This window comes from Mya arenaria, chromosome 2 (genome assembly GCF_026914265.1).
Source record: "Mya arenaria isolate MELC-2E11 chromosome 2, ASM2691426v1".
In the NCBI taxonomy this organism is placed as follows: Eukaryota; Metazoa; Mollusca; class Bivalvia; order Myida; family Myidae; genus Mya; species Mya arenaria.
The window spans coordinates 70,543,579-70,570,484 of record NC_069123.1 but is presented as its reverse complement, the minus strand read 5'-3'; the positions used below and the strand labels follow the sequence as shown (position 1 = coordinate 70,570,484).

At 35.0% G+C, this 26,906-nt stretch overlaps 2 protein-coding genes across 3 annotated transcripts; one reads left to right on the top strand and one right to left on the bottom strand.

The window, feature by feature from the left end:
* The first annotated feature begins 39 nt into the window (after window positions 1-39).
* LOC128218134 (ATP synthase mitochondrial F1 complex assembly factor 2-like) lies at window positions 40-16,122 on the top strand. Its single transcript, XM_052925691.1, has 8 exons — window positions 40-163; window positions 7,341-7,385; window positions 7,579-7,724; window positions 9,116-9,213; window positions 9,650-9,730; window positions 14,614-14,729; window positions 15,204-15,319; window positions 15,929-16,122. The coding sequence occupies exons 1-8, from the start codon at window positions 46-48 to the stop codon at window positions 16,091-16,093; spliced, it is 885 nt and encodes a 294-aa protein (XP_052781651.1). The 5' UTR covers window positions 40-45; the 3' UTR covers window positions 16,094-16,122.
* A 1,515-nt stretch (window positions 16,123-17,637) lies between these two features.
* Window positions 17,638-26,847, bottom strand: LOC128218290 (dynein regulatory complex subunit 3-like). Of its 2 annotated transcripts, none has more exons than XM_052925934.1 (11): window positions 26,747-26,847; window positions 24,717-24,897; window positions 24,070-24,186; window positions 23,527-23,693; window positions 22,626-22,772; window positions 21,983-22,102; window positions 21,313-21,422; window positions 20,861-21,038; window positions 19,255-19,386; window positions 18,677-18,871; window positions 17,638-18,201 (listed from the first exon to the last, which is right to left on the bottom strand). In XM_052925934.1, the coding sequence occupies exons 2-11, from the start codon at window positions 24,874-24,876 to the stop codon at window positions 17,950-17,952; spliced, it is 1,578 nt and encodes a 525-aa protein (XP_052781894.1). In that variant the 5' UTR covers window positions 24,877-24,897; window positions 26,747-26,847; the 3' UTR covers window positions 17,638-17,949. The 2 variants fall into 2 exon arrangements, with proteins under 2 accessions (XP_052781894.1, XP_052781902.1); XM_052925942.1 differs by having other exon boundaries at window positions 26,679-26,817.
* Between the last annotated feature and the right edge of the window lie 59 nt (window positions 26,848-26,906).

Genomic DNA, 26,906 nt, shown 5'->3' with positions numbered 1-26,906 from the left:
ATATGTTTGACCAATCAAAGATATTTTTACATCTTTATTTTCAAAATGGCTGCGCCCTTGGGAAGATTTTCTGTCAATTTTCTAAGTAACCATATAGTCAGTGGATCTATACTTCGTTATACTTGTCCCATTGTTAACATTTTCAAAAGATTTAATTCTAGAGGTAGGATGCACCTTTGTTAAGATACATTCTTAGCTTTAATTAATTTCTTGTAAAATATAGTTAAATTCAATGGAGAGATACACACAACTATACTAAATACTCATTAAGTTCTATTGTTGAACGCTTACTCTGAGTACGTTTTCGGTATACGAAATCAGGTAACTCTAAAATGAAGAAATAAAATCGGTGAAAGAAAATTATTGCATCATTTCGTTGAAAATGCACCGAATAGTCAATCCCACTCACACTCAGAGGGTAAATTGCCCACAACTAGAGGATACTCATTGATCGTTTTGGTTTTAAGGCATGTTTTACTTACCAAAGCATTTTTATTTAAACTAGCATTTCTTTCTCAAATTAAAAAAAACAGTGTATTGAGTATAGATGTTAGAAATGGTATTTGGAGGGATTTTTCAATCAGTTCATCATTATTTTTCCCTTTAAATTTTACCTATTTATAACCCTGTAATGCACCAGTCAATTGTAACCACGCCCCCCCCAGGTCCGGGGAATAGCGGGGAATTTGACTTTCAGTCTAGCCAACCCCGGCTAAAATCCCCGCCCTGTGGAGACGAACAGATGGGGACAAACAGATGGTAAAATCCCCGCCAAATGCCCCCGCACCCCAGGGACCCTAGGTAAGGCCCATTCCACACTATATTTAAAGCGAAGACAAAACCACCCCATTCACCCGTCACTGCGGGGCCACCTGAAAGGTAAAAACATGGCCCATTATCCTCGGTATGCCCCCGGACCTGAGGGTGCCGTGGTTACAATTGACTGGTGCATAACCTAACCCTAATTAATCATAACACAAACCGCACCCTTACAAAACCATAACGCTAAAAAAAAAGTAATATTCCTGAAAATTTTTAACTACAGACATGTTATATACAAATACAGGGATACAAATTAATGCTTGCCTTGCCACCTGAGATGAACAACAGTTTCATTTGGCTATTCAAATTTGTAAGCAAACTGCGCAGTCAGCGACCCAAAAATTTGTCCACGCTTATCTCTTCAATTTCACACTTCTATGTATTTTTTCATTTAAGTCAAATAATTTTGTTCAGGTACTTGCAAAAACAACTTTTTTACTTTCTGTTTTCACAGTCAAACTACGGTCACACTTTATTTTAAACAATTCTTCTTGTGTAAGTTACCAAACGTGATGTGGCATTTTATACCAGGCGTTCCTTGGCCAGATGACAAGCAAAGTGCAGCCGAAACATTTCAATGCATGCGAAATTCGATATTTTTTTTTGATTTTGTATGACGTAGCTTCAACAGTGGTTGGGTAACTGATATTCCGTGGTTTAGGGATGTGGAAACTTGCATGAAATGCAAATGGCACTCTAATTTCAAAGATAATTTATTGTCCATATTAAAGCTGCACTCTCACAAATATACCATTTTTATGACTTTTTTATTTTTTTGTCTTCGAAATAGCAAATTTTTGCGTAATATCTGCAAAAATAATGAGATAAGATTACTGACAAAAATTGCTGATCGTAGATTTTCATATTTCCGTTTGAAAATTAATGTTTTATGGCTTAAAAACTGTTGTAACGGTTTAAGAAAAATGCATAAAACATCAATTTTTGAACTTAAATATAAAAATTTGCGATCTTATTTTTTGTCAGCAGTCTTATAAAACTGGTTTCAATGGATTTTTGCAAAAAATGGCTCTTACTAAGCCTGTCAGTAGTGTGTTCGTCAAATTATTGGAACTATATAGAGTTTAAGTTATGTTTAACTTTAAGTATCTGTTGCTGTAACCTACAGATACTTTAAGGTTTACGCCTAGGGTACATTTCATCTTTCCTCTCCTTTTTAGCTCGACTATTTGAAGAATAAGGAGAGCTATACTACTCACCCAAGCGTCGGCGTCACCCCTTGGATAAGGTTTTGCGTGCAAGCACACATAGGTTAACATCTCAGCAACTACTTGAGGTATTGCATTGAGACTTTATACAATGGTACCCAACCATCCAACCTACTTAATTAACCAAGTTAGATAACTCTACTTTGCATTTAATGCCAAAAATAGGCATTTATTATTTGACTTAGAAATTCTGGTTAAGGTTTTGCGTGCAAGTACACATAGGTTAATATCTCAGCAACTACTTGAGGTATTGCATTGAGACTTGATACAATGGTACTCAACCATCCAACCTACTCAATTAACCAAGTTAGATAACTCTAGTTTGCATTTAATGCAAATAAAAGGCCTTTATTATTTGACTTAGAAATTCTGGTTAAGGTTTTGCGTGCAAGCACACATAGGTTTATATCTCAGGAACTACTTGATGAATTGCATTGAGACTTAATACAATGGTACTCAACCATCCAACCTACTTAATTAACCAAGTTAGATAACTCTAGTTTGCATTTAATGCAAATAATAGGCCTTTATTATTTGACTTAGAAATTCTGGTTAAGGTTTTGCGTGCAAGCACACATAGGTTAAGACATGATAAAATGGTACTCAGCCATCCAACCTACTTAATTTACCAAGTTAGATAACTCTAGTTTGCATTTAATGCAAATAATTGCCCTTTATTTGACTCAGAAATTCTGGTTAAGGTTTTGCATGTAAGCACACATAGGTTAATATCTCAGCAACTACTGGATGAATTGCATTGAGACTTTATTAAATGGTACTCAACCATCCAATCTACTTAAATAACCAAGTAAGATAACTCTAGTTTGCATTAAATTCAAATAATGGCCCCTTTTTAGCTCTACTGGCCAAAGGCCAGAAGAGCTTATGCGATGGTAATGTGTACGTAGTATGTGCATCCGTGCGGTCGTGCGTCCGTGCGTTCATGAGTCTGTAATCAATTGCTTGTGAACACGATACAGTCTTCAGTTTTGATTGTATCTCGATGAAACTTGTACAGTATCTAGATATCCATTAGAGCTCGGTTCCTTTTGAAAACCAGCAAGATCCGCCCATGAATGCCTAGATTATGGGCCATGAAGGTTTTAAAGAAATGCTTTCTATTTTTAGCCAGGTCTGCATGAGCGAATTCTATTTTTAGCAAAGTTTACATGTACATGTAAATTCAAGTCTAGAGTTAAGGGAGACAATTTGCAAGTCTAGGATTTTGAGAGACAATTTGCTTTTTGCTTCTGCAGTTGATTTTGTGAATTACTCTGCCTTGTTCTTGTTGAAAGCCCAAAGGCCATTTTTTAGCTTTAAGTTCTGTAGTTTGCGCATTCATCTTAACAAAATTGGTTGTGAATGTTTAAGTTATGCACCTGGTGTCATTACTGGCCTCACCCAGGGTTCACAGGTTTGGTAAACATAAATCTGGAAAGGTTTGAAAATCTTTTTGTGTGTTCGTGCATCCATCTCAGCACAATTGATTGTGAATGTTTGTTCAAATTGATCAATGTTGTCCTAGGATTCCCGTGACTTTGACCTTTTGACCAACTTTTTTTAACTTTTAAAACTACAGAAATTTTTACTATGAGTACAGTTTTGAAAGCATTTTTTTTTTGTCGGATGACTTTTACTTTGCACATATTAAAATAGTTCATGCAACTAATCTGCTTACAATACTTTCTGGGCTCAGATGTTGAACGTGCTACATTTTCAGGTAACCCAAACACAAAATAAAACTATATGTCTGTTGCCTTTTACCCATACATACATGCTCTGGATTGATATGACCACAAAAGCCATGCCAGTAGAGCATAGGCCCTTTTGGGCCTCTTGTTTATTCAATGCTTCAGCAAATACATCATGTATTGCATGAAACTTTACACACAGGCTCCCAACCATTTAACCTTCTTATTTAATCAAGTAAGATAACTCTATCTTTCATATTATATAATTTTTGCCCCTTTATTATGCGACTTGGAAATTCTGGTTAAGGTCTTGCATGTTAGCACACATAGGATAATATCTCAGCAACTACTTGATGTATTGCATTGAGACTTTATACAATGGTATTCAACCACCCAACCTAATTGAATAATCAAGTTAGATAACTGTGTTTTGCAAATAATGGCCCTTTATTATTACACTTAAAAATTCTTGTTAAAATTTTGCATGTAACCACATTTATGTTAATATCTCCGCACATCATGTATTGCATTGAAATCTAATCTAACAGTGATCCATGCATGTTTTGCCAAAAACTTTTCAATCCTTACACTGAAAAGCGGCGGAATAGTCGAGCGCGCTGTCTCTGTGACAGCTTTTGTTTTGATAAAATTATATATTTAAAAGTGGGGCAACCAACTATTTAGTTGGGCTGCTGATTTTATAGACCATCAGTAAGTTTTCACAGTAATGCATCTAAAAACACTTATTTTACCAGTTCGTTGAATTGAAACCAAATAAACAACGTTGACATTTCCTAAGTTTTACTTCTGCATAACAAATATTATAAACTTAAAATAGCCTTGCTACATAATAACTGCAATTGGTACAACATCTTATCAACAAAAATAAAAGGATTGGCAAAATATGGCCGTGAAAACGAACGGACTCCATGGTAGGTCATAGCAACACACGGCTGGAAGTCCGAGTGGGAAAGAACCATGCAAGCCGAGAGAGGCTAGGCTGAGCCGTTATATTAAATGTATATTCAAAGTGTACTCTATTAATATTATAGTGTCCTATGATATGCCCGTGCTGGAATAGACTGTTTGGCAAAATGCGACAACCAAGCAACTACGGTCTACGTGCAAATGCTCCTTTTGCCAAAAGCAACTGCAAAACCCGCAAACTCCTAGCAACGCAATGCAACGCAACAATGCAACCCACAATTGCCAACAGCTAATGCAACATCCGCAATATATCTCCGCAATCTCATGGCAACGCAACGCAATGCAACGCAACAACGCAACCACCGGGACGCCAAGTACTAGGACGTTCCCGGCCTTGAGCAACAGACATGCAACAGACTCCTTAAGAACTTGTTATTCCAGCAACGGGATAATAAACATTATTTATATCTATATTCATCCTAATTGATTTTAGTTTATCATTCCCAATTTCACATGTATAGCCCTCTTGTTGATTCCCATACCGAGTGATAACTAGCACCGAGGTGCTCGGCCAAGGTAAAAGGTCTCAACAAGCCCAAATACATCTAAATCATAAATCATATATGTATGCAATTTTAAATTAAAATGGATGACAGCCTAGCCAACTCTCGGCTTGCAAATTTTTTCCCGCCTTCACGACTGACTAAGTATTCTAAAAACAAAAGTATGTGGAACCTTGGAAAGCGGCACTCATATACCTCAAACTTTACTAAATACTTCCTCAAATGCAAGCTACCGGTAACCAAATTAAGATGGTTAACCATTTGAGCAACAAAGCATCTATTTAAACAAAATTAATAAATAACTAATCATTTCAAACCGAAAGCAGTTTCCGATGTCCATGGTTCCATATTTAGATATTCTTAAATCACAAACAAAATATAGGCACATTTACAACATGTGAAGAAAGTACATAATGTCCACAAGTCTGGTCCAGTCCAATGTATCTATACCCAAAGTTATTTCCACTGAAGTGGGGGTGACACTCTGTCATGGCCTCTCCATGGCAACAGTCAAAGTGTTTCATTCTAAACTCCCATCCGCACGAGTTTCCAGTTATGAAAAATCACCATGACTACAAGATAGAAATTCAGTCTGACGGTGCGAAACAACATGGTCACAAGCACTGTTCATATAGCGGTTGCACGTTAAGAAGCGTCTGAATATTCCTGTAACTCTTTAATATGACACTCCAGACAGATTCAGATGGCGATTTGTGATCCGTTGCTCCCCGACTGTTTAAGGGTATTCCCTGTCAAAACGAATGCCCCCTGGAGATACATCAATCCGCCATAGCGTGCATGTGGACCAGACTCGAACCACCGCTGCGATACATACTGTAACATACAAAATACGAAAGCAGCAACACATGAAAGTATATTTCTAAGCGGCAAAATTTAAACTTAATTACTTTAAAACTTATATAACAGGTACATTCTAAACAAAAGGAAAAGGGGAAAAACAATCTATGACTGGGTGGGCTGGGCGGGTTTTTTAATTTCGGTCCTCTCCGCACAAGATTTAGCTAGCAAAGAAAGATTCCCGTTACATAGACCAGTTTAATTTAATTTAATTTAATTCAAAAAAGCACTTTAAACTAGTGTCAAATATCGAGAACCAGTCCTCTCCGCACGAGATTTCGCTAGCAAAGAAAGATTCCCGTTACATAGACCGGTTTAATTTAATTCAAAAAAGCACTTTAAGTGTCAAATATCGAGAACCAGTCCGTATTGACTTGACCGATAGATGCCGAGAATGTTCCGATTGCTTAGCAACGGAACAACAGACCTTAAATTCAATCTCGCGAAAATAATAAAATTTATTTTTAAGCAAAATAAATTAACTTATTATCATTTATCTCTATAATATAATGTCGAAAAAGTACAATGAGTGGGGTGCAAACCCATGCCGGTGAAGTCAAGAAAAAAATAGAAAACTGACTGAATGGCTGGATATTTTGACCTTTTAACAATACATTGATAATATCACATGATAATGTCAATAAACCAATCACGCAAAAACATAGCCGTGATTAAGTGACCATTAGCATTTTACAAAAACATAAACCTATAAAAATAGTAGCCCGGATGGCTAGTGGGTTAATTTTGTAACCTGTATCCTTGATGTGCAAAGCAAACTAGTCTACATTTTTTTATTATCACACAAAATAAAATAATAAAAATTAATTTTTGGGTATTTTCTACTCCTATCTTGTGGCCATGAGATGGCATCAATATTCAGGAAATGAAAATTGCCATCTGCTTCAAACATTTACTAACTGGAGCTGTAGAAAATATATGTATCAAATCACGGAAAAATACCAAACTTGTGTACTCAAAACTCACCTGATATGCTTGGGGTATGTAGGCAGAGTTATGCCATGAGGCATATAGTATTTACCTGAGTAATGAGAGTGGACAACACAAAACAATCTGTGTTGCGGTAAAGAAATAAACATAGTCTACTTTAAAATAATTAGGTTTTAGTGTGTGGTTTCTGGTTTTCAGATTTACCCGAAATTCAATGTGATGGCCTGTGTCACAAAAATATGAGATTTAGGAATTTTTACCTTAATTTGATTTAAATCTTATCACAATAATTTGTTTTATTTCAGAAACCAAGAAGTTTTTCAAAAACGCTACAATTACACAATCAGATGGTAAGTTCATGTGTTTTGCCTTAACAACACCTTCAGTGATAAAAATCAATATCATGCATAATGTCAATCATGACTGTGAACCTAATAAAAAGGAATTTACATTGAACAATCTTTCACAAGCTGCCATTTTATATTTTGATATTGGCTCAGTTAAGTACAATGCTTATATCAATTTTTTTTTATATAATTCCAGGTTGGTATGAAGTAAATCTGGATCAGAGGAAGTTGCGCACGCCAAATGGAAACCTATTTCGAGTGCCAAACGAGGCACTAGCCTTGGCAGTAGCTACAGAATGGAATGCCCAGAAGAAATTCATCAACAGAAATATCATGCATCTGGTACATTCTCAACTGATTTACATTCTGTTCCATTTATTTCATAAATAAAATATTGAAGTTTCAAATTAAGGAGTTATGGATGTACCATAAATTAAACAGTCTACAAAGGGTGTCCCAAAATAATTTGGACAAATTTCTCAAATTGCTATAAAAGATAGTTTCAGGAACAGTTTTAGAGTTTCAAACTAAAGTACTTTTTTTCAGTAACATGAAGTACACCATCATGAAATAGTTTGTATTTGTAGACAGATTTATCCAACCTCTACTCCACAATATCCATTTCATTAGAATGCTCTTTTATTCTGGCACATGATTAATGATTTTCTGCAAATTATTGACAGGTGTTTACGTTATAATTTAAGAAGTTGTTACACAAATTTTTATCTGTTTTAAGTGAAAAGTGTGCATTCAACTGTGTGTTCATTTATCTATCTTACAATCAAAACAAAAACATAACATGAAAAGCCAAGGCCACAAAGACCAACACGAGGAAATATCAACCAATATTTTGGTGTTGTGGTTGTAGTTTAAACTTTGGGAAACAAAAGTCACTTCAGTGAACAATACATATAATACACACATAATATGTGTGGTAAAATGCTATTTATTAAAATGGAAAAGCTTCAACATACCATGCTGGTAAGAGGGCCACATCAAAATCACCTATGGCATTAAATAATTTTAGTTCAATTTGACATAAAGTAATCAAACTTGGTATGTAGGAAACTTGGTATATTGAAGAGTTTATGGAGACCTTTCATGGGATAGCCTTTGGAGTCCCAAGGGTCAAGGTCAAGGTCACTGTTACTAAAAATAGAAAATGGTTGGTACTGTGACCAAAACCTGGTAGAAAGGCAGAGTTTATGGAGGACTTCCATTGGATGGCATTTTGGGTTGTAGTAATAATTAATTGGTAATAAAAATAGAAAAAAGTTCAAACCAATTCTCACAATAAAGGCTGAAGTTCTTCTGTCAATCATTGAAAACCTGGTTTCATCACATTGCTGTGTTTCTTGTTTGCTTTTTAATTTTCTTTTTTATTGCTTTTGACAGGTACATATTACATCATTATTGTCTTTATTTCTAAAACAAAGTGATGTATATTCCAGTTAGCTGTCTTATGACAGCTCTTGTTAATCTTACAGTATATTGTTAAAAGACATACACAAGATTGGATTTTCCCCTTTATATCAGTGTATGCATAATTTTCACTGTTAGATGTACAAGTTATTAGCAAAATGGTGTGTCCATTTATTTATTAAAATATTTCTGGATAAATTTAAATACTTTGAGGGCCTCAAATATCATTAATGGGTGAATGAGACTGTCCTAATCCCCAGTATCAATAGTGAAATTTCCCTTTAATTGAGCGACTGCTTTATAATTTTCAGACTTCATTATGCAACACTGCTGTAGATAACCCTATGCACCTGACCAGAGGAGTCCTCATCAAGTCCATTCTACACTTCATGGAGACCGACACTGTCAGGTAGAATGAACTTTAATGAGTGCATATATTTGCGTGTGGTCTGATATGCAGAGGTGTGTATGTGAATCTATGAATATCAACCTTCTTCAGGATTATATAGTTCTTAGCATATAAAGGAGACAATAATTGTATAATTAGCTCTTATATAAATAAATATGTATAAAAAATTTCTTTCTGTTATTACCCAAGTTTTACTACTTTATTTCTACCAGTTATATGGTATACTTGTGTATTATACATGTTAGCAGTACCATACCAGCCTAGTCTAAAATAATAGACGTGTTATACGGGATTCTTCCAATCCCTAACGTCGTGAAAGATTTGCCATATCAAAAATCGTAAAAAAAATCCGTAAACGTACAATTATTTGGACTACATACCAGCCATACAACATAAGGTAATGACTGGATTAATTATTTCCTTCCCTATTTTTCAGTTTTTTTATCAAGGAGCCTCCTGAACTGTACAAAATGCAGAAGGACCACTGGGGATCGTTGATAGAAATGGTGGAAGAAAGGTATCTCAAAAATATGTCCCTTGTCTGACTTCTTTTCACCTATAGTGGTTCTATTTTTGCACCAGCTGTCAATTTTTCACATTTTTTTCTAAATAATTAGCTTTATAATGAAAAATGAATGCCATCGGTTCTAGAAAATGCGCCTTTAAATGGTGTATTAAATAATGCCTCAGTCATTTTAAGCTCTACTGGCCAGAGGCCAGAAGAGCTTAAGCGATGGTTATGTGTATGTCGTATGAGCGTCTGTGCGTGCGTCAGTGCGTCAGTAAACAATTGCTTGTGAACACGATACAGTCCTCAGTTTTGATTGTATCTCGATAGAACTTGTACAGTATTTAGATATCCATCAGACTTGGTTCCTTTCGAATACCAGCCAGATCCGCCCATGCATGCCTAGATTATGGGCCTTGAAAGTTAAAAAAAATGCTATTTTTAGCTAACCTATTTTTAGCCAAGTCTGCATGAGCGAATTGTTTTTTTAGCTAAGTTTACATGTAAAGTCAAGTCTAGGATTAAAGGTTGACAACTTGCTTTATGCTTCTGCAGTTGATTTTGTGAATTACTCTGCCATGTTCTTGTTGAAAAGCCAAAGGCCATTTTTAGCTCTATTGGCCAAAGTGTCTGTAGTTCGCGCATTAATCTAAACAAAATTGGTTGTGAATGTTTGTTCAAATTATGCCTCTGGAGTCATTACTGGCCACTCCCCAGGGTTCACAGGTTTGCTATACTTTAATTGGGAAATGTTTGAATTCTTTTTGTGTGTTGGCGCATCCATCTAAGCACAACTGCTTGTGAATGTTTGTTCAAATTATGCCCCTGGAGTCATTACTGGCAATCCCACGGGGTTCACAGGTTTGCTATACTTAAATTGGGAATGTTTGAAAATCTTTTTGTCTGAACCAGCTATACAGACACTTGCTGTTTTGAATGAGGCATAATTTAGTGCTCTGCTACCATGGTTGTTCAAATTATGCCCCTGGGGTCAAAACTGGCACTACCCTGGGGGTCACAAGTTTCTTAGAGACTTATTTAAGAAATATTTTCAATATCTTCTTGTTTCAAACCACAAGGCTCATACCTTTGATATTTGTTGTGGATCATCATATGATGACCCTCAAGCAAAACAGTTTAAAGTATGCCCCTGGGGCCAAAGCTGGCCCCACCCCTTTTGACCTTCTTTTTTATTTTTAAAGCTACAGCAATGATATTTAGACCATGTGTACAGTTTTGCAAACGAGCATCAAAGTTGTTCTCGGATGACCTTGACTTTGACCTTTTGACCAACTTTTTTATTTTTAAAGCTACAGAAATGAATTTTTGACCATGAGTACAGTTTTGAAAGCAATTTTTTTTTGTCAGATGACCTTTACTTGGCACATATTAAAATAGTTCATGCAACTAATCTGCTTACAACACTTTCTGTCCTCAGATGTTGAACGTGCAACGTTTTCAGTTAACCCAAACACAAAACGTGTACTATATGTTTGTTGCCTTTTACCCATACATACATGCTCTGGATTGAAAATGACCACAAGAGCCATGCAAGTAGAGCATAGGCCCTTATGGGCCTCTAGTTTGCACATTTGTATGAAATGTTTAAGGTTGCAAAATGGTTCCATACCACTGTTTCTTGTAAAACTTAAACAGTTATATAAATAATTTTTTAAGCAATATCGTTAATACTACATAAAAATGTTGTGATGATATGGAAGATAATTGATACATATCGATATATAGGGGCAATCATATCAATATTTTGTATGCCCTCTTGAAAAAAAGGAACATATATGTATGTTTGAAAATGTCTGATGTACCTTTCGCTGGTAGTCAATGTTTTGTCTGCACAATTATTCAAAAATGGTTAGACCTACAACCACGTTTCTTCAGTTGTAGGGATTTTCTTGACCAATAGATGACCCTTTAACTTTTTCAGTCAGTAGGTTAAAGGTCAAGGTCAACTTTGTCCGCACAATGACTTGAGAATGATTTGACCATATAACATGAAACTTTAGTGGTAGGTAGCACTTTTCTCTTTGGCAAGCTATTTCTGAATATTCATATTCCTAGGTCATTCAGTGAAGACTAAGAATCTTTAGTGGTAGGTTGCCAAAAAATTGCCATTAACCAGCAGAAGCCTCATATTGATTTTCAGATCAGTAGGTCAAAGGTCATGGTCTTATTAAATTACTGTCTTCACAATAACCTGAGAACCATTATTCCTTGGACCATTTAACATTTATGTTTGGTTGCCCTTGACCAGCTAATGACCAAGTAACTTTGTCCTCAAAATAACTCATGAACAGTGTGAGCTAGGACCATAGAACTCTAGAGGGAGGTTGCTCTTTACTAGTATGACCCTTGTTTGGGGTGGGGTGTCAGTTGATCAAAGGTCAAGGTCATAGTGGACAGTCTTGTGATACTTTGACCTCAATTCAAAGTTTAAAATTTTCTGTCTTAAACACTTTGTGCAACCATTAATAATCACTGCAATCTTAAGATAAAAACACCTTTATTTAGATGTACACATTTTTCAGATAAAGCATTGCTTAGAGGCCATAATGTTTACAAATATAGCGTTGTTTTGTATTATATGGAGATATGGGTTTCCCATTTGAATGCATTTTAATGGTTTGCAGTGGCTAAGTGTTTTTTTATCGTTATTGTGTGAATGGGGCCGTGTCCCTATTAATTGGGAAAATTGCAACACAATACACATTATTATGCCCTTCTTCGAAGAAGAGGGGTATATTGCTTTGCACAGGCATGTCGGTCAGTCGGTCGGTCGGTCGGTCCGTCGGTAGACCAAAGCTTGTCCAAGTGACAACTGAACAATTCCTGGACGTATGGTCATCAAACTTCACATGAAGGTTGGGCCTGACCAGTAGATGACCCCTATTGATTTTGGGGGTCATCGGGCCAAAGGTCAAGGTCACAGTGACCTTTAATGGTAAAATAAAATAAAGCTTGTCCGAGTGATAACTCAACAATGCCTGCACCCATGGCCCTCAAACTTGACATGGAGGTTGGGCCTGACCAGTAGATGACCCCTATTGTTTTTGGGGGTCATCAGACCAAAGGTCAAGGTCACAGTGAACTTGAATGGTAAAAGGTTGTCCAAGTGATAACGTGACAATGCCTGCACCAATGGCCCTCAAACTTGACTTGGAGGTTGGGCCTGACCAGTAGCTGACCCCTATTGTTTTTTGGGCTCAATGGGTCAAAGGTCAAGGTCACAGTGACCTTGAATGGTAAAAGGTTGTTCGAGCGATAACTCAACAATGCTTGCACCCATGGCCCTCAAACTTGACTTGGAGGTTGGGCCTGACCAGTAGATGACCCCTATTGTTTTTGGGGGTCATTGGGCCAAAGGTCAAGGTCACAGTGACCTTGAATGGTAAATGGTTGTCCGATTGATAACTCAACAATGCCTGCACCCATGGCCCTCAAACTTGACTTGGAGAATTGGCCTGACCAGGAGATGACCCCTATGGTTTTTGGGGGTCATCTGGCCAAAGGTCAAGGTCACAGTGACCTGGAATGATAAAAACTTGACATGAAGGTTGGGCCTGCCCAGTAGATGACCCTTATCGACTTTGGGGGTCATCAGGCCAAGGTCAAGGTCACAGTGACCTTGAACGAAAAAAACTTGTCTTGTGATAACTTGACAATGCCTGCACCCATGGCACTCAAACTTGACATTTAGGTTTCTGGTGACCAGCTGATGACTCTGGATTTTGAGTTCATAGAGTCAAAGGTCATGACGGTCATAACACACTTTATCCTCACACTTTTATGGTCATAATCTTAAAACAGCAACAAATCAGCTGTCATTTCGGTCCATGCATATTTCATTCAATTGTCCATATAATCCTGACAACATGGCGCTCAGGGGGGGCATAATGTTTGACAAATATCTCTTGTTTAAGGAATGAATTGCGGGGTTGATGTCATTATCGGGGTATGAACGCAATTGGGTTGGTCAATGTGTGTGGAGTCCGAAGGACTATTATATTTAAAATATAATAAACTAACACTTTTAAAAAATGTTGATCTATATTTTACGGGACCTGCAGACACAATACAACCAATAACAAGATCAATAGCTTTCATGTATATTGTTATGCAATGAATTACGATCTGAACATATTCGAAGATGTTGCGTTCATCGATTGATGAACGCAATTGCCGAAAGGCAGTTCATTTAAGGAATGGAAGTTGAGGTGTAAATATTTATATTTGAAACAATGAATATTGTACACATGATTTTATTGACTATTTCTTGATAGAAAAAGTAAGTTTTAATTTATGTTTAACTCATATAGTGATATTGAAATGTTTTGCTTCCTCTTATTTACTTATAAATGTCTTGGTTAAAAGTTATTTTGCTGATATTTTTGTGAAAAAAGTTGTCTCTTTGGAATTGCGAATAGGACTAACAATAGTTTTTTTTACGATTTTTGATATGGCAAATCCTTCAAGTAATTAGGGATTTGAAGAATCCCGTACAACATGTCTATTATTATAGACTAGGCTATCAAATGAACAGTTTATATACCCAGTATAGTAAGTGATGACAATAAAACTTCTCATAACTTATAGTTACCATTACAGTGTTATTATAGTCAAAATGCCTCACTACAAAGGCGTGAAGCACACAATTACAAACAAATACATAACTACTACCTACCGGATGTTGTTTTACAACAGAAAATAAAATAATGATGATAATTTAAAAATTTGAAAACTAGATATCAATTTTATTTTAAACAATATATCTTGATATGCTAATGAAATATTGTGATATATCATTATTTATATTTGTCGATAATGCCATATCTGGCCCTTAATTAAAAAAAGCATACTATGGGTGTTATCCATTCCAGATATGATATTGAGGTACCAGTGATGGAAGAGCTTGCCGCCATTCCAGATCTCAACCCTGCAACTGCGGAGAAACTTGCCAAGTTCCTGCAGTCTCAGAGTGACTGGGCTCTCTTTGGTAAATAGCTGTGTTTTCTGTGTGGAGTATTTAGTGCCCTCGCATCAAGGTGGCCATGGTTGCTTCCCTGCCTGGGAGAATGGGAGAATGTGATTTTCATTCATGGTCACCAAGCTGGACAAGTGGCATTCCTCTGGTTGCCCATACAACACCACATTGTCATATGAATGAATCTCTCTCTCTCAATCTCTCCCTCTCTCCATTTTTTCAAATTCATTATTATATTAGATGCCTGTTAAAATGTAACGTAAAGATGTTCTTCAAAAGTCAAATAAATCTGCAGATATGTGTGCTCAATTTTTAAGTAAATGAGTAAGTTACTTCCACTTACTTTTTTATTACTAGTATATATTAGTATTTCCTGTAAATATTACAGGTTCATAAGAAAAATTCTGATAATTATTTCTTTTGCAGAACATTAAGATAGTAAAACAATGTTTAACAATAGTTCATACATATATGTATTTATTCCAGGTTACAACTATGCTGTAGAAACAATAAAATCCTTAGTGCTGACGCTGGGCTTGATGGATAAAATGATAACAGTAGAGAGATGTGTGAAGTTGTCAAGACTAGAAGTTGACTTTCAGGTGAGAATTTCGACACTAGACACTTACATCCTCCCTTTGCTGCTACCGGTATTGCACACATGAAGATATTGGATTTAAAAAAATGAATATTTCTACTTTCAAAGAAATTAAAAAAAATTGACCTGTGAAACATTCCCTCTTAATATTATAAATTACATGGCTCTGATTGTAGTTCATAGACAAATGGGATTTCCTTTGGACAAATGTCTGTTTTCAGACTGACTGTCAGGGACTGTTGTTATGGCCATAAAAGCATTGAAAATTCAGCATCCAATAAAAGCCAAAGACACACTTTGATCAAATTTAAAAGTCTATTGAGAAGTTTCCCCTTACAATTTGTGTTAATGTCTTGTGAAAAGAAACAGTCAGAGACATATATTTAATAAAATAAAACAGAAATGTACTATTTTTTTAGCACAAACAGAGATAAAGTCCAGCGAGATTTAAAAGGGTTAGAGTAAGAGCCTGATTATTCTGGGCTTAAAATCGTCACTACTGTGATGATTAAGACTTGATGTATTTGAATGACATTCACACAATTTCTTTTTTTTATGGTGAGATAAAACACAATGTTTTGACCAAAGGCTATATTTGATATCTTTACTTCAGATCGAGCGATGGGGCAATGTGGAATGGTACCACGACATTGACCTTTACGACCTCCAGAGTCGGATGTCAGCAGCCGCCCTTTTTGTCCACTGGTCCAATGAGACAGTCAAAATCAAAAGAAAGTCCATGTTGTCATCGACATCATCAAGTTCTTATGTTGTATGAAAAATTGTAATAAATAATATTTGAAAATACCCTTTGTATTAATATGCCACTTGAATTATGGTTCACATCTTCAACTCAAAGTCTTGTAACTGATCATCTTGAAAAGTGAATGTGCTGATAAGATCAGGGCTGTATTCACTTATGTCCTGAGCCTAAATTTGTGACACAGACTCAAAAGAGCAAAATTTAAGTTTAAATAATATATATATTCATGATAACTTATATATGAATAACTTATATTATAGATATTCTGAAACATTTATGGTAAGAATTCAGATTTCTGTGCTTGAGTCTGAAATTCAACTGTCCGTATCGGACCCTGGTACTTGAGTTGTCTTATACAACAAAGGGCAGAGACTTGGCTTTGTTCTTCTATGGTGTGAACTGTCAAAGAAATGTATCATTAAGTTGTATTCTTATTTGGTTCCACACATCAATGGGTTAATATGCCACGAGTGTTGAAATTATTAGCAAACTGTTTGCGCAAATGTATGTTACAAATCACAATGAACAGGAACCTTGCGAGGGGGAGAAATATACACCTGTCAAAGGGAAATCAATGTTGAACTGCTTAAAAGGTGTGGTAATAAGAAAAGGATGAATTATGAGTACAGAAAAAGTCAATTTGGTAAAAATACAATTGGCGTGTCACAACTTAAATGGCAAATGCTGACATAATCATGCTGGTAATTGTATTAATCTGATAACTTGTTTTCCAAACTTGCTGTAAACATTACAACCAAGTTTGGTAAGGATCAAATGAAAATATAAAGTAGGTCCATTTCGTCAAAATTTGACAATTAGAGACCATAATTTGGGAGGTATAGAAGCTGGTAATCAAACATACCAATACAATTTAGCAAGGTTGGTAACACTACTGACCGCTATGGGTGTTCTCATACGTCCTTATTTTAGCTTGAATATTCAAAGAACTAGGATAGCTATCCTACTAACCCTGGTGTCAGCCCCTGTGTCGCCGTCACACCTTGGCTAAGGTTTTGCATGTAAGCACCTTGAAGTCATTATTTCAGCAAATGCATCATGTATTGCAGTGACTTAAGACATTAGTTTCCTACTATCCAAACTACTTGATTAATGAAGTTAGATAACAATATTTTGCATGCAAACTATAATGGCTTGAAAATTCTGGTTAAGGTTTTGCATGTTACCACATTTAAGTCAATATTTTAGAAATACATTATATATTTATTGAAACTAAGGCATGCTTTCCCAACCACCCAACCAACTTCACCAGATAAGATAACTCTACCTTGGCTAAGAAATTCTGGATAATGTTTTCAATGAACTCACATATGGGTTAATATCTCTGCATCTACTTGAACTACATTTATTTTGCAGTTCTTAATAGCAGCGGAATAATGAACTCGACAGCTCTTGTTCAAATAATCAAAATAGCATTACTTTCTGAATAGTAATGACTTCTTTATGTAACTGAGTATGGTTTTAGATATGAACATATTTGAAATCTTTCAAATTCAGCCACTCTTCAGCTTTATAGTAGCCGGATCTTGAAAAATATTATACATTGTGACCGGCAATATATTTTATGAAATAATTTATTCATTTATATCAAATATCACAGACATAATATATATCAAATTCATACAAAGTCAACAAGCAAAAAATGATGATGATGAAATAGATGAGAGTTCATGATGAGGTCCATACTAGATTGAAGTATAAACATTATGTGTTCAATTAAATGCCGAGTGTTCACATAAAACTAGACCATTTAAAAAATGTACATAATTGATCATTATGCTTACAAGGCAGTTAACGTATGGTCTTAAACTGCCCCAACACGCATACAATACACAGTCACACCAGTCATACGACTAATATCCAGTTCCCTGTAACACCTCCAAGTTCTCAATTTCTTCTCGTAAGTGGTCAATCAGGTTGTTTATTTCTGCCACTCGTTCTCGGTTTCTCTTTACTTCTTGTTCATAGTGGATTTTTTCGATGGTGTTTTTCATCCAGCCATTAATTCTGGTAACCATGTCATCTTCCTTGTTGTCAATCTTCAACAAGTGCACATCGTGTGAGGATGTTACAGCATTGATTATAGTGTCCTTGTCAACAAATAGCTGAAATAAACAATTATTTTTCATGATATGTATGGCACATTAAAGTAATTGTTATCTCCAGATCACCTATACCATTGATTACAAGGGTTATACTGTTAAGACAGATTCAATATCATAGAAGAGAATTTGTTCAATTTTAACCAGATTTTTCAACAAAAATAGTGTGGAAATATAACTACCGGTACATATAGTGCTGCTCTAAGTAATACAATAAATGGTAGTAAAAAGCCAGTTTTAATTACTGCCCACTAACTTCAATGGCAAAGTGAAAAATCTGGCAATAATGTGGCGTTCCGCATAGCCCCTTGTTTTATACAAAAGTTCCTGTTCAAGAATACTTTTATCTTAGTATACATGTAAACATATGGGTAAAAAGCTGAAGAATACCGTAATTTTTCAGCATGAAATAAATATGATTGTGATATGTAAAATTGTTATGACAGGATAATTCTAACATGTAACCAAAGAGCCTCACATTTCTAAGGTCATCATTGATCTCATCATCAAGCTCGTTTTTGACAACCTTCTCCAACGTAACGATGGCGATCTCCAGCATGCGTTCATGGTGGTTGTTCTCAAGGTCACGACACTGGGAAAGGTATCCCTGAACATTCTCAATAAATGTCGAGCCCATATCCTGTAGATTCCGCTCAAACTCCTTGATGATCTCCTGTTCAATGTATACCAGCATTTGATAATAACCAAGCATAACATACAAATTATCTGGGACAAGTACAATCAATGGCAATGGTTACAAAGCTTTTAGCTGAGTATGATGACCTAAGCCCTGCCAAACAACGACTCCATGGCTATGAAAGTTACACTTCTTTTTTTATGCAAAATGAACATAACAAAATGATTTTTAGAGAATAAATTTTAATTGATAGAATGAGGGTGGCTCAGTTTAAAATATTCATAACCATTACACCAAAGGAAAAGAAGCAAGAGCCAATAGAATGAAATGTTAAACAATTTTGCTAATTGCTGAGAGCTGAGATAATCCAATTTTAGCTTCATCTGAAGTGTTATAATAACTGTGTGAAAATTTTGTACCTCAAACTGATCAACAAGCTGCAGTTCCAGGGCCATGAGTTTGTCCCATAGCTCGGTCACCTCCTTGTTATATTCCTTCACCTTCTGGTCAAGCAGGGCTGAGTCTGTGATGTGGTTCATCTCTGCAAACACCTGCAACACATACAAACTTGGGAGGTTAATTGGACAAAATAAGAACATTAGTAAAAGTTATGAAAGTTGCAAACTGTCATTGAATATGTTTGTCTTTTTTTTTTCAAATGTGTGTACTTAAGAAATCCAAGGACCGTAACACAAAAGATAAAAAAATGGGATGACATCGTCAGTTAAACCTGACCAAGATATCCTGCCCATACACATATTGTCCATGTTTGGTGATGATCAGACAAAAGCTGTTCAAGGTAAAGTGCAGAAAACACAAAGTTTGTTTAATCTACACAATTCAAAGGCCATGAGGCAACATGACTGATTATCAAGTTTGGTCTTAATATTCTATTGATTTAAGAAAAGAGACATTTAACAAGAGCTTTCATCGGAGAGTGAGCTCAACTTTAGCAGCTTTGTAAAAAAAATACAATAATGATGTAATATGTGCCTTCTAAAAGCAAAAATAAAAAGGTCAAAATAAAGGAGTAAACAAGAAACACCGCAATGCAATGAAACCAGGTTTACAATGAATGACAAAATCTGAATGTCAAATTAAATTAAAATTATTCAGTAGCAACAGATTTCCTTCTTTTAATAACAGTAGCCTTGGGGCCCAAAAGGGAATCCCATGAAAGGTCTCCATTAAGCCTTCTTATATACCAAGTTTGGTTGCAATATGTCAACCCTTACCTGAAGTAGTAATTAGTAACAGTGACCCAGGCAATGACTATAGGGCCCCATTCTCATGAAAGGTCTTTATAATCAAGCCCTATATCAGTTTTGTCACTGAATGTTAAACCTTACTAGATTATTTGATACCATAGGTGAGTTTGATGCGGCCTTTCCGCAAGCCCACCCAAACAACAACGTACGGCCAGATTTCATTGTGTGAAAAAGTTGCCCAAAAACTTTAACCAAACTTTTGAAGTCGGTCAAGGGCAATAATTAGTATTTAGGAGTTATGTAACCTAACTGTGTGATGGCTGTAAACAAACTTGCCCTTAAACTTTAACCAAAAACCATGTGCTGTAAAACTTTAACTCAAGTTCCTAAGTCAATCAGACGCCATAATTTGTATTAAGGATAAAAATGTGTGTAACCTTATTGTAAGATCGTACAACTGAGTGAAGTATTAAGTGAATATAATAACAAGTATTGGACAATTGACAAGTATTAAGTGAAATGGCCATTTGCCCTGTCCTTATTCTTTGATAGTCAAGCTAAAAATTGTTGGAAAATAATACAATAATATGTACTTCATTGATCATAATTAAGGTTTGTCTATAGATATAAAGTATGCCTCAATCTGAGTCTATTATGAGTAAGATTCATAATTGTAAGTCATTCTTGGAAAATAATCTAAAATCCTTTAAGGAATTTCATTCTATGATTTAGTTTTTATCAGTCTTGATTCAAATATGGACTTCTATAATTAAACACCATGGTAATGCAACGGATTCTAAACCAACAGAGTACCAACCCGTTTCTTCATGTTCATGAAGTTATTGATGTGTCCAATGCCAGCATCCTTGTTCTCAGTCTTTGCCTCCATTACACACTCCCAGAACTGTGACACTTCCTCCTGACGCTTGCTGTTTTCCTGGAGGCCGTAGTCGAAGATCTGCTTGCAGATACCAACAAACTTCTCCCTAAACGTGCACCCAGTGGTTAAGGACAAATATTGTGTGAAATGCTTTATTTTTATATGTTAACGTCAACATTTTGTTAGTGTTTAATAATGTTTCTGTTTTTTTGTTAGAAGTGTTAATTTAAAATGGGAAAATATAAGGGTATGTAAATTCGGTAATGATTTATTTCAATAGGTTGTATTTATATTTTTTTTACATAAGAATAATCCCTTCATGAAGTATGAAATACATTGCTTCTGCTGTAAAACACAACTCTGTTATATGATAAGTAAAAGGATATGTGACCATGAGGTCATCGACTCCAGGCATCTCCTTCATTTTCTTGCCCTCATTGTCATCTGCGTACATGCCCTCAAAGAGTTCGGGACCATCCAGACCATCTACATAACCCTCCTGCAAACATGAACATCACTATTACTAGTTAGTTAAATTAGGAACATGGTCCTGTGACTGAAAAGACTATACATAAGATGTCAGCAGATGTCAATCTGCTCCAGCTCATCAAGGGCCCAACTTGACAAAAAAAAAGCAACCACATTATGGAATTAGCTTTTTACACCAAAATACCAAAAATAGAGCAAATGTAGGGTTTAACTTTTGACTTTCTGCATATTGAGCACCACTACCAGATATTACAGTCCAAGTTATGGGCCTATCTTGACATGTGTGTATTTTCTCTTGTTACATATTTGTATTAAGTTTCATTTGAATATCATGAATGTCTTTTTAGTTTTGTAGTTTTGAAGAAAGTATTTTCCACATACAACAACGTATTGCCACCTATTCTATCACAATACATTCATTTTAATCTTAGAAAAATAGACAAATTAATTATGTTTCCTTGTTTGATAATGTTTTTTATACCACAAAGTATTACTAGTATGTCATAACTTGTTTGAAAGCTTCAGTTACTTAGTTATAGTCAACTTAAAATGCATAGTTGTATATGTTACCCTGTATAGTGCTTCCTCCACCTCTCGTTTCTTCTCTTCTTCATATTTCTGGTCCGCCACCCGCTCATTGTGCAACATCTCTTCAATAGATAGATGGTACCGCTCTGTCGCTGCTGCTCGCTGAAATGATACAGGTATATGAACAGTATAGACTGTATTTGTTGTGACATAAAGGTAGTTACTTACATAATTGACAAAAGGTCCCTGGCATTTACCCATACACAACGGAATGAATAATAATAACAAAAGAGAAAACTTTTTTATCAAGTTGAAATGTTAACCAATTGCTATAGATTGAGATGCAATATTCATATTATTATTTAGACAGTTTTATTTGAAACATCTTCATTTATTCAGCTAGAATGGACAAGCTCATTGACAGTAACTGTGTAGTTGAAATGAATTTTGTATCATAGTTGAATTTCATCTCAACTATCATGATTTTAATGAGCATTTGATCATGGAAAACCAGAAATATTTTTGAATTACACATGAGTGTGATAGACTACTTCGTGATGACTTATGTTATTTATCAAAAGCACCACCAATTGAAGAAAAATAATAAAAAATTAACTAAATTTTCTTTATGCATTCATTAAAAAAGGAAATCCTTCATTCAGACTTTGTATCTGTCAGCACATACCGACTGTTCATCAATGAGTCTGTAGTCCAGGAAGTCAATGGAGGACACATAGGCTGTCACATACTGCTTATATTCTGCCTGCTCACAGAAAGGATTGCCTGCCAGATTCAATGTTCGCAGCTTTCTGAACCGACGAAGGTGTATTACCTATAATATGTAAATTCATTTGTATGTTTCTTATCAAGTCAAAGACGTTATCAAATATTAAAAAAAACCTCAATCTAAGGATTTAAAATACATTAACCAACAATCAACTTTAACAACTATTATAATATAGTTCTACAGAAAACATGTACATTATAACATTTTTTCATGAAGGTAAACTGGTATATTTTTCTTTTGGTGTATCCTTTATACGATACTATTAGACAAGAATATATAGATAGAAAATATTATGAGAACCCAAATTTAATTAAGTTTAATATATTGATGTCTTGTAATATTGTAAATGTTGTGAAAAAAAACTGCACACTATTAATGCTCAGCTTTTGAAAAGAGAAATTCACTTTTCCAGGAATAAACATTACATACTTGTTACAATTTATGAGTGTTAGTATATTTTATATATAAGTTATCAATGTCATTGTATCAAAATGTACTTTATCTACAAACTATGTTTTGAAAGATACTATTATTTAATCCATGCTCACATATTTGTACAAGTAGTTTTCATGTATGTATGGTGTGATGTTTGCATGGGCTGGTGGCCTTCTAGCAAATAAACTGTTTGTTTGTTTGTTTGGTATGTACTACTTTTCAACTTTTCAAACATTTTCTTGAAGTTCAAAGGATGTCCTTGTTTGCATTAATGTACATGTACATTTGTGGTATTTAAGAATAATATTTCAGTAAACGCCACACATAAGAGAGAAAATATACACTTGAACCAACTTGTACTCACATTTTCTAGGTCTGTAAGGTTGTTATTGCCGAGAGAGAGGACGTGCAGGTCTGTGAGTTTGTCCATGTTTTCTATGCGAGAGATGCGGTTGTTGTACAGTGTCAGATCCTGGAGCTTTGTAAGTTTATCCAGACCTTCTATCATTTCAATGTTGTTGAATGACAGGTCTGTAGAAGTAAAACATTCATAGGTTAGTGCTTGCAAACAATAGCCAGACATGTTTTTGACATGTTAAGATTCAAGTGTTGAAATGTTTTGATTCATTATAATGAGCTTTGTCGATTGAAATATTTTCATTTCATAAAGGATCTTTGGGCACAATGTTTCATAAAAGTAATTGCCTTGAACTTCATGAGGCTTAAAATTTTAAAACAAACATTAAGTACAAATAAAGAAAAATACTCCTATATAGACCACAAATGAAAATGTTAAACAAATGCTATTTAAAAAAAACATATAAAGGGGTAAATATAAAAAACCCTAATCATTATCCTTATAAAATGGGAGATATCAGGAAAAACATTTTGTCCCAATGATTCGTACCAAGCCAGACAAGGTTCACCAGTTCGTCCAACCCCTTGATTTTTTCAATGATGTTGTTATCCAGTTGCAGCTTGGTCAAATTCTCAAAACTCCACATATTGTCTATCTCTAATATGTCTGAAAAATAAATTTTGTATCATTATTTTTAAAAGTTCAAAATCTATGTAAAAAAGAGTTCATTAAAAGAACTTCCTAATAAACATCTTAATAAATTTCTGCATATTTTAATGCACCCTAATGGCTGTTGAAATCACCTGTGTGATTCTCAAGCTGACAATATTTACATTCAATATATTTTCTACATAACATGTAACTTTTTCATTTATATTTGAATTTATGTCTGAAATATTGCACTAAAGGAAAATCAACCAAAAATGGCAAAAAGGGACAGAATTAACCTTTCAAGATCCTTTCAATACAATTTAAACACTTTCAGTAAAAGGCAAGGTAACAGTACTGTACCTCAGATAGAAAGCACAGTGTATAATTATGGCCAATATGACATCATTAAAGCACATCATGAACATCAAAACAAAAAAATACAAATATTCGTGCCTGTTAGTGCAATCCCATTATTTTACATTTAAACTGGAGCTTGTTGAAGCCATCATCTTTCATTGCTTTATTTCAATTTAAATTATAGTTACTTTTAAACTCAAGCCTGAGTGATGTTACATCAGCAAAGTCAATCCCTTCTGACTTTGCAATTTTGCCGGCCTCATCCTTTGGGCCCTGTTCTTCAACAGCTTTCTGGAGCATGTCTTCGTCAATTACTGACGGCTCCACCGTGTCATACAGGCGACTCATGGCTGATCTTAAAGCACTTCCCTACAATAAAGCACATACATTAAAGCTAAAGCTAAATATTCTTAACCATAAAACATGTATACATATCATTTTCATCTTAGGTTTTCTTTTTCATTAGATCTCATTTTGGGAGAAAATCCAGTTCATTGAGCCTTCTACATCAATGGCTTTTTGGGGCTATGAGAATATTTGCGTATATATGTACACCAGAAAAAAAACACATCATTGCCTGATTTAAATAATGATAATTGCGAAGGGGCAACTCTATTTTATTTACAAGACTCTTGTATATGGGTTGATATTGGGAACATAGCCGAATACATTGGTGACTAATTGTAGCTGGTCAGGACCTTAAAAAGAAATGTATCGTATTATATCATGCATAGGACGCACTTTTTTACCCCCAATTCTCGTCTTAAAAAGTGCCTGCGTCCTTTCTATGCTATTAGAATTTCATGTTTTTTTCCAAGTCCATTTCAGGTCGAAAATATCGGACCAGGGAAGAACGCAGTAATAGTAAGTATCTGTACTGCGTCACAACGCAAGTTAACACACGCAGAAATATATTGAATGTTTACTTTAAAATGATTTATTGAAAAATAAATTGAAAACAAACATGAGGGTTTACTTTTTTACAAAAGGGACGCTACTCACAAAAACTCGATGTGAGTCAGCATTTAACTGGATTGAGTTATAACGGCAACGGAAAATCGGGAAAGGAGGTAAATATCAAATAATCGTTGTTCATGATTTTAATGTTTTGATATTTTACAAAACATTTTGGGTTTTTTTATTAAAAATAATAAAGGAATGTGCATAACGCAAAGTAGCATTATTGTCACTATCAAATCTTTTCAAATGTGCGAAGGTGTGAAAAACACCCGCTGTCTGTCATTAGAAAAACATCAATAGAACGAACTATTGCGATGGTAATACCGTATGGTTGTTTGTTCGCACTGTACCTGTCGTGCCTTCCGCTGGCAAGGATAATAACAGACATGCATTAATTATGCCTGACATGCTTTACTCCGCACAGCGACAAGCCTTATCAAAACAATCATCAGTTTTGACAATACACAGTTTTGCAACGGTTGACTGTCATCTAGAACGCATGTCTGAACTATTGCAATGGTTGCAACGGTTGACTGTCAGTCAGAAGGCGTGTCGGGACTATTACAGCATTTGTATAAGTCTTATAATGTTCTCAAAATGTCAAGACTTATATCATTGTTGTGTACACTAATTAATTACCGAAATGCTAAATTACCGAAATACGACGATAATTATCGAAAAACACAAGACAGTTATCGAAATATGCCTTATATACATTTTTTTTTTTACTTCAATATATGTTATAAATACTTGACCAACCTCGATTTTTCGGCTCCGATTTTGACATTTTTCCGCTGCGTCCTATCTTATATATTACGGGTTTTTACCCGTTTTTTTCAACTATTTTTTTGCCTGCGTCCTATCTATGCTAGCGTCCTATACATGATATAATACGGTATGAGACCTCTTGCTTGCTTTTTATGGATGGGAGCTATTTCATGCTGAGCCTCAGACATTGAATGGCCCACTATCCAAATGTACTAATTATAGTATGAAACACACAAAAAACACACCCAGTAAACATCCACGTGAATAAATATTCCTTCAATGAGCGTAAGACATTGAAACATTCAGTGAAAACAGAGAATAATTAACTTATCTTAACTTTTCAATAAATGATTAAATGTGGTGGGGTAAATATTATTAACAAACATTTTATATTTAGCTTTATAAATAATGACATTACTTACGAGTTTAGGAATTAAATCAATGTGTGAAACTACAAATTATTACTGTTTAGGTTTCTAGTATTTCTTACTTATTTGTTAAGACGGTTGCAAAACTTAAAAAGATGAATTTTCCAAGCTCTTGTTGCTCTGGAAATGTAAACTTCCGGTCCAGATTTCGAAACTTTTTTTGTAAATGCCTTTTACAAAATCTACACTTTACAAAATCCGAAGGATATTTGTTTAGAGTTT